Raw genomic sequence first — 9,156 nt, forward strand, 5'->3', positions numbered from 1 at the left:
AGAGAACAGGGGAGAACAGGAGAGAGGAGAGAACCGGAGAGAGGAGAGAACAGGGGAGAACAGGAGAGAGGAGGAGAGAACAGGAGAGAGGAGAGAACAGGAGAGAGGAGGAGAGAAAATGGAGAGAGGAGAGAACAGGAGAGAGGAGAGAGGAGGAGAGAACAGGAGAGAGGAGGAGAGATGAGAGAACAGGAGAGAGGAGAGAACAGGAGAGAGGAGGGAATAGGGGAGAACAGGAGAGAGGAGAGAACAGGAGAGAGGAGGAGAGATTAGAGAACAGGAGAGAGGAGAGATGAGGAGAGAACAGGACAGAGGAGAGAGCAGGAGAGAGGAGAGAACAGGAAAGAGAAGGAGAGAGGAGAGGAGAGAGGAGAGATGAGGAGAGAACAGGAGAGATGAGGAGAGAACAGGAGAGAGGAGAGATGAGGAGAGAGGAGAGAACAGGAGAGAGGAGGAGAGAGAAGGAGAGAAGAGGAGAGAACAGGAGAGAGGAGAGAGGAGAGAACAGGAGAGAGGAGAGAACAGGAGAGAGGAGAGAACAGGAGAGAGGAGGGAATAGGGGAGAACAGGAGAGAGGAGGAGAGAACAGGAGAGAGGAGGAGAGAACAGGAGAGAGGAGGAGAGATGAGAGGAGAGAACAGGAGAGAGAGAGGAGAGAGCAGGAGAGATGAGAGAACAGGAGAGAGGAGGAGAGAAGAGAACAGGAGAGCAGGAGAGAACAGAAGGGGTGTGACTGTCCAGTCAGAACACTGAACAAATGATAGTCTTAACTTATGTAGTGAATTAATTCTGCTATAAAACTGTAAAAAATCAGCATGGTTTAAATTGAAATCACAAGTTTACCAGCTGCCTCCCTCAGAATTCCAAGTTAATTTAAATCTTAAGTGTAGGCCCACTGTAAGCTGTGTAAAGCGTTGAATCGAAAATTGGTGTTCAAACAACACAAAGCTTCAATTCAAAGCTTCACACAACTTAATTTAAATTAATTCATTAATTTACTAATTAATTGAAATTTACTCTGAATTCTGAGGCAGCTGGTACACGTTTCAGTGTAGAGTGGAATGGGAGAGAAGGAGAGAGCAGAACAGGAGGGGCCGTCCGGCCAGCATAGTGGAGTGGGAGAACAGGAGAGAGAGAGAGAGAGAGAGAGAGTGAGAGAGAGAGAGAGAGAGAGAGAGAGAGAGAGAGAGAGAGAGAGAGAAAGCAGGAGAGAAGGAGAGAACAGGAGGGGTGTGACCCTCCAGCCTGCGCCTCTCTGGCCTCCCATTGGCCGACAGCAGGACCCGCACTCCTCTTTAAAAGCCCAGGCCCATGCCTGCCCCGACCCCCTGTCACACACACACACACACACACACACACTGGGCCCCCTGACCAAGGACAGATAGCACTCCTCACTCCCTCCAGCACGGGAGCGTCTCTGAGAGAGAGAGATTGAGAGAGAGAGAGCGAGAGAGAGAGAGAGAGAGAGAGAGAGAGCAAGTTTGTGGTGTGGTGTGGTGTGGTGTGGTGTGGCGGTGGGCCACTAACTGACTGACTGAGAGAGATAGATAAAGAGAGACCCTGAGAGTGAAACTAGCGAGAGGATTCTTCTCCGCGCGCTCAGTATGCCAGCGTACGCCACCAACATGAGGTTCAAGTTCCCCATCGTGGCTCTGACCCTGGAGATCCTCACCATCATCCTGTACGCCGTCTTCGTGGTCTACGACGACGGGAAGTCCTCGCACCATGGCAGCGGGGGGAACGAGACCCACGCCGAGAACCCCGTCGCCCTCTACCCCAGTAAGTACTAAACTCCTGTTATATATTCGAAAACCTATAGAGAGCTGACGAAGGAAATTTGCACCTGTAGTCAGAGCCTATTTTTATTGATGCCTTGGTAGTGGTGACAGTGTGCACAGATGAGTAAAAGAATTTGAAATTTGCACCTGCAGTCAGATGCCTTATTGATGCCTTTTAGAGGTGGTGAAGGTGTGCACAGATGAGTAAGAGGTTGCACACCCCACCTTGTTGAGGCCAGGTGCACATTAGGACCGCTGTGTATCTGACAATAGAAAAGAGTAGAAGTCTGCACACGGCAGCTCCGCTTTGAAGGTGGTGTGCACACAGAAAACCTGACAAGGTTGTGGAAGGTTCATGCCACCTTCATGGCATCTAAATTCAGCATAAGAGTTATTTCATATCCAGGCTAATGGTGTTTCATGCTACTGTGTGTCTTCATGAAGTGCTGTGTGTTGTATTTTCCTTCTGGAGGAGTTTGGTGAATGATTAATAGCTGCTGTTTTTGGCAGTGTTGCCAGATTGGGCGATTGCCTGCCAAATTGGGCTACTTGGGATGGCCGTCTGTGAGACAGACAGTAGAGTAAAATTAAGTAACAAGTCATCGAGCAACTCAAAATGTCATGACTGACGTGCAGTTGAAAACTGTGATGGAGATGGCATGGACAATATGCTGACAGCTGGCTATATGAACAGTGGGGTGATGATGTCTGTTATGTGGTCTCATTTCTGCAGGAGATTTCATTGGGATGGTGTGTGTGTGTGTGTGTGTGTGTGTGTGTGTGTGTGTGTGTGTGTGTGTGTGTGTGTGTGTGTGTGTGTGTGTGTGTGTGTGTGTGTGTGTGTGTGTGTGTGTGTGTGTGTGTGTGTGTGTGTGTGTGTGTGTGTGTGTGTGTGTGCGTGTGCGTGCATGTTTGTGTGGAGACTTTTTGGAATGGATTTAATTACAATGCATTTTAGCCTTCTAATTTAAATGTTTAGGGCCCCAATGTGTGCAAGTGAGTTATCGCTGGTGTCTCCATCCAGATAAACAGATAAAGCAAGAGACCCCTTCGGGATGGCGGAGTCCCCTTTCATTTGGAGCTAGAGAGGGGGCAGTGTGGTAACAAGAAATGCCAAGCTCATAAAATTGACTTGAAATACTCAAAATGCCAGAGAGACAGAGAGGAGTGGGAGGCGTGGGGGAAAACAACACAAAGAAGATCAATAACAACAACAACAAAACACAACAACAAAAACAAGAAACTGAGACAGTCAGGTCAAGACAGAAAAAAACGTCACCAGGTTTTTTTTTAACCTTTAGTAGAGTAGAGTAGAGTAGAGAAGATTATCATTTATTGATCCCAGGGGGAAATTAAGGTATCAAGTAGCACACATACATGCATAAATACAGACGACCTTACACATAGGTATTACACACATCATTACATAGGCTATATACAGTATATTAACCAAGGGGGCTTTATTTAACCAGGACGGTCCCATTGAGGTACAGTATGAAAGCTCTTCTTCAAGTTGACTTTGGCCATCGTGTTGTTATCAGCGTTGGCAACTTCACTAGCAGAGCGAGCCCCTCGCAACCCCCCCCCCCCCCCCTCCGGGCCGGGACCCCACCCCCCCCCCCCCCTCCTGGCCGGGTCCCCACCCTGCTGCTCCCCACCCCCTCCGGACGGGTCCACACCCTGCTGCGCCATCTGTAACATTTTCATATCTCTGTAATACACATTAGTATTAAACTGCCCTCCATGCACAACGCCAGCTGAGTAGGGGCCCCTGTTAGAAACACAGTATAAGACTCTCTCTCTCTCTCTCTCTCTCTCTCTCTCTCTCTCTCTCTCTCTCTCTCTCTCTCTGTCTCTCTCTCTCTCTCTCTGTCTCTGTCTCTCTCTCTCTCTCCCTCTCTCTCTCTCTCTGTCTCTGTCTCTCTCTCTCTCTCTCTCTCTCTCTCTCTCTCTCTCTCTCTGTCTCTCTCTCTCTCTCTCTCTCTCTCTCTCTCTCTCTCTCTCTCTCTGCTTGTATACTCTCTTGGGTGTACAGTTTTACTCAGAAGTTCTGTGGCTGTGAAACGTCTTGTTTACAAGCAATAAACCTGCCACTAACAGTTGACCTAACACAGTTGATATAACACAGTTGTGAAACATGATAACTGTTTAGCTGAGAAAAAAACCCACGCTGTTTACAATGTGAATGATGCTGTGGTGTGTGGAGAGATGTGGGGTGGAGCGGAGTGGAGATGTGTGCGGTGTAGCGATGTGGAGCGATGCTGTGCGGTGCGGTGTGTAGGGTGGTGTGGGTTGCGGTGTGCAGCGGTGCGGTGTGAGGTGTGGTGTGTGTTGCGGTGTGGTGCGGTGTGGTGTGAGGTGTGGTGTGGTGTGGTGTTGAGCAGTGTGGTGCAAAGTGGTGTGGAGAGATGTGGTGTGTGGTGTGGTGCAGAGCGGTGTGGAGTGCGGTGTGGAGTGGTGTTAAACATTGTGGTGTAGAGTGGAGTGGAGAGATGTGGGGTGGAGTGTGGTGTGGAGAGGTGTGGGGTGTGGTGTGGAGAGATGTGAGAGGTGTGGAGTGGTGTGGTGTGGAGCGGTTTGTGTGTGTGTGTGTGTGGGTTGGGTGTGGTGTGGAGCGGTGTAATGTGTGTGGGGGGTGTGAAGTGGTGTAGTGTTTGTGTGTGTGTGTGTGTGTGTGTGTGTGTGTGTGTGTGTGTGTGTGTGTGTGTGTGTGTGTGTGTGCGTGTGTGTGCGTGTGTGTGTGTGTGTGGAGCGGTGCAGTACAGATGGTAAAGGAAATAGGGAGTGGCCCCTTGAAATAAGTGAGATCAGTATTCTCATCCAATTCAATATCATAACATCTCATTCCGCAATCAAATACTATAACATCTCATTCCGCAATTCAATATCATAACATCTCATTCCGCAATCAAATACTATAACATCTCATTCCACAATCAAATACTATAACATCTCATTCCACAATCAAATACTATAACATCTCATTCCGCAATCAAATATCATAACATCTCATTCCGCAATCAAATACTATAACATCTCATTCCGCAATTCAATATCATAACATCTCATTCCGCAATTCAATATCATAACATCTCATTCCGCAAGCTTTTCAATCTCATAAAAAGTCCCAGATGTTAGAGGCAATGCAAATTACGTAAGCATTTATTTATTTTCCGCTAGAAGTTTATTCTGGCTTTAGATAAAGGTTAGAAAGTTAGATAGAGAGACACATGACGGGTCAGATGTCAGTTAACACTGTAGCGTCTCAAATGCTTATGGCTCTCAAGCTCTGTGGAACAGCCTCTTTGCATTGCACAGCCTTTTTGCATTTTTTAATATATATCTTTATTTATTTATTTATCTATTTTGGGCCTTTACGTTTCTGAGGACAGTTGAGACGGGCAGGAAGTAAGTGGGGAGTGAGAGACGGGGAGGGGTTGGCAAAGGACCCGGGTCGGAATCGAACCCAGGTCACCGGCGTAGCAGTACGGTGCCCTAACCGATTGAGCCATGTCAGGGCCCTCTTTGCATCGCTAAAAGGAGTGAAGAAGGTGCACAATGGCTCATTGATATGAGCTAATTACATTAGAAAGCATTCCTTTATATGAGCTAATTACATTACAAAACATTCCTTGCATACATGAGTTAATTGTTCAAGAGTGTGACGATGGAGACAGGGAAAGAGAGAGGGTATGCACATACAAATATACAGGATTGTATGCACAAATATAGCTATGTATGTATGTATGTATGTATGTATGTATGTATGTATGTATGTATGTATGTATGTATGTATGTATGTATGTATGTATGTATGTATGTATGTATGTATGTATGTATGTATGTATGTATGTATGTATGTATGTATGTATGTATGTATGTATGTATGTATGTATGTATGTATGTAGGCTATGTATGTATGTATGTACATTTTAACCATTTGAGGGTATGTATGTGTATGTGTGTGCACATATATGTACATTTTAACCATTTGAGGGTATGTATGTGTATGTGTGTGCACATATATGTACATTTTAACCATTTGAGGGGTACTGGAATGATATTAGAGTGACATTAGAATGATTTTAACACACTCTTCAACAGTTTATGACCTAGGCTATAGAATATTTCTACAAAATCCTAGACAGACCGGTAAAGTTAATATCGGTCTTGGTTCCCAATGTCTGGTGGCTGACTTGGCTCTGACCCTGCCCTGGGATAAGTTGATCTACCACAACATGGTAAAGAAAAGGGAAAATAAATACACATGCCTGCCATACAGAGAGATGCATGGTGGGAAGTTGCAGACATTCCATAGCGTGCATGCATGGGTATCAGCAATCTACACGGCACATTCCAGCCCTCTGCAATTACCACTTCAAAGAAACGCAAACATGGGAGGCAACAACCCCGCTCCGCTGAAATTAAAGGAAAGATTATTGACAGAAACAAGTTGCTGTTGACTGATGAGAATTCAGTTGCCGTTTCTAAAAAGCAGTAAACAACAAAACGTCTATAAACAATGTCTCATACACAGGGCCGGCCCGAGGCATAAGCAAACTATGCGATATTTAGGGCCCCACGCCACCAGGGGCCCCCATGAGCAGCAAAGTTCCAGGAAGAAATGAACTCGCCAGCATTTCCCCCAGTCATATATTTCTTTTTCATGTACCACTAGCTGCCAAAATGGAAACAGGAGCCATGAGTGGTGGTATGGTTGCCTGGTTAACACCAGACCTAATCACAAGTGAGATTAGGTCTGGGGAGTTGCCTATTGTAAATTCCATAGGGGCCAGAATACTTGGCTATTATGACACACTGCCCTGCTCTCTGATTGGGCCATTGAGTGTAAATAGAATTGGGCAGAGAAACTGTTAAGGTCGGAATGCTTGGCCATTATGACACATGTACCATGATCTTGTACGTTATGAGTCATCCTCGCCATACTGTCTTTCAGATCGAAACGATTGTGTAGAACTAAAGGCAGTATGGGAGTTCCCAGGCTAGTGTATGGGGGGCCTGATTTGCTTAGGGCCCTTTAAAGGCTCCGGCCGGCCCTGGTCTCATACACAGGGCCGGATTATCCATAAGGACCAGCGCACGGCACAGTGCCCAGGGCCACCAACCATTTGTGAACAGTGAGGTGGTACCACAAGAGACAAACTTAAAGGGACACTGTGCAGGAAATGGTAAAAAAAAAATGCTGTAACTATGCTGCTCATTGAAACTGGGCTGCCAATTGCCAATTTTGATCTTTTCATGAAAGTTTACTAAGTAATTAACTAATATTTTCTAATATGGCCCAAGTACAGTCATTTTTGCAGCTTAAAATGTCTATTTCTGGAAATCCAAGATGGCGGACCATGGAGAAGATCCCCCTTTTCATGCATGAAAAGTGCAATTTTTCCAGTCATAATGAATACTTAGAATTTGATGGTGGTGTTAAGTATTCATGAAAAAGGTAACATTAGTGAACGGGTAGCATGAGTTCTGGAAATAAACAACTAAAAATCTCACACAGTGTCCCTTTAACAAATGTTGTCTATAAAGGGGGCACCAGTGAGGTACAGTGGCCTGGGGCACCACATTGGCTTAATACAGTCCTACACCTCACCGACATCAAGCTTTGAATTTTTATTATCACATTTGATCAGATTGACGTAATTAGGACTTACAATGCGTGGTGTTTCTGTTGTACGGCTGGGACTTGAGGAAGTGCAATGGGAACGAACAACACCCCGGGGGAATAACTCCCTTCAATGGCCCGTTAGCAAGCCTTAGCGGGAAAACACTGAGATCTCAGGTCCAACAAAAATCCCAGTGCCAGCCATCGGTGTTGGTAGGCCTGTCCCCCGTGTAGTTATTGCGTTGACTGTGTCCGCTCTTTGTTTATGCAATGTGTTGCTTGGCCCAGCCGTGTGAAATCAATGTAGTCAACCTATTATGCCAAGACAGAAGCCCAACCAACAAGATTCCAACAAGATGGCAGTCAGGGTTGTGTTTTCTGCTACCCAAGATGGTGGTTTGGAATCCCTGCTCTGCGGGAAGCTAAGGAATGTTAGCTTAGTTTAAATCCCCCGTAACCTCCGACAACCACCCTCGCCCCCCCACACCCATCACCTGCACCCCCCCCGCCAGCTGGATCCACAGATGTTTTGAGGGGATCAGACAGTGATAAAGCTAAAGGCCCAAGGTAAAGACTCAAGGTCGTTTCTGAGGTACAAAGGTGAAGGTACTGCTAAGAGATAAAGTCAGAGCGGGTCCTTTGAAACACTCCGAAAAAATCTATACCGTTTCCCAGGACTTTAGAGCGAGATGGATCATGGATCTCAGCTGTTTTATCAGCACTCTTGGCATTATAATGGCTTTCAGTTCAGTTTGGAGACAGCACATACCCTTTCAGTGTTTCAGCTTGACCAATTGATGTTGAAAAATGATTAATTGTTCACAGAGAGAGAGAGGGTCTTACTGAAGCCTACTGTAAAATATATGTGGATTACTTTATCTTCTATTACAACATATCTTATAATCAATTATATTGATTACGCTGATTGCTGGTGACATTAGCAGAGAAGTTGGAGAGATTGACACCATATCCTAGCATACAAAATACAATATGTCTATTGCATTGAAATAGACTATGTCATGGGCCTCCCATCGTTTTCCAACTTGAGGCCCACTTCTTGAAATGTTCACAAAAAACACCTCAGATCAATAGTCAACCGCAAACAGCAACAAATACTATGAAGATTTTTCAGGAAACGATTTCAGGGCTCACTTGGACGACCGCAGCCCACCAGTAGTGAGTCCTGGCCAACAGTTGTGGAACCACTAGTCTATGTCAATAGTAGAGCACAGTACAGTAGAGTACAGTAGAGTACAGTACAGTAGAGTACAGTACAGCACAGTACAGTACAGCACAGCACAGTAGAGTAGAGTAGAGTAGAGTAGAGTAGAGTAGTACAGTACAGCACAGTACAGCACAGTAGAGTAGAGTAGAGTAGAGTAGAGTAGAGTAGAGTAGTACAGTACAGCACAGTACAGCACAGTAGAGTAGAGTAGAGTAGAGTAGTACAGTAGAGTAGAGTAGAGTACAGTACAGTAGAGTACAGTACAGCACAGTACAGTACAGCACAGTAGAGTAGAGTAGAGTAGAGTAGAGTAGAGTAGAGTAGTACAGTACAGCACAGTACAGCACAGTAGAGTAGAGTAGTACAGTACAGCACAGTACAGTAGAGTACAGCACAGTACAGTACAGCACAGTACAGTAGCATACAGTACAGTACAGTACAGAAGAGTAGCGAAGAGATACTTTATTGAGGTAATTGAAGATTTAAACCCTTGTCATTCACCCTTAAATAGACATAGAGACAATCAA

At 45.6% G+C, this 9,156-nt stretch overlaps 1 protein-coding gene across 1 annotated transcript in view; it reads left to right on the plus strand.

The window, feature by feature from the left end:
• Positions 1 to 1,323: 1,323 nt before the first annotated feature.
• rhag (Rh associated glycoprotein) overlaps positions 1,324 to 9,156 on the plus strand; it is a 31,003-nt gene continuing 23,170 nt past the window's right edge. Inside the window, exon 1 of the mRNA XM_063223825.1 lies at positions 1,324 to 1,779. Within this exon, the coding sequence (XP_063079895.1) occupies positions 1,605 to 1,779 (175 nt within the window). The 5' untranslated portion in view covers positions 1,324 to 1,604. The remainder of the gene's footprint in view (positions 1,780 to 9,156) is intronic.

Source organism: Engraulis encrasicolus, chromosome 18 (assembly GCF_034702125.1).
Source record: "Engraulis encrasicolus isolate BLACKSEA-1 chromosome 18, IST_EnEncr_1.0, whole genome shotgun sequence".
Lineage (NCBI taxonomy): Eukaryota > Metazoa > Chordata > Actinopteri > Clupeiformes > Engraulidae > Engraulis > Engraulis encrasicolus.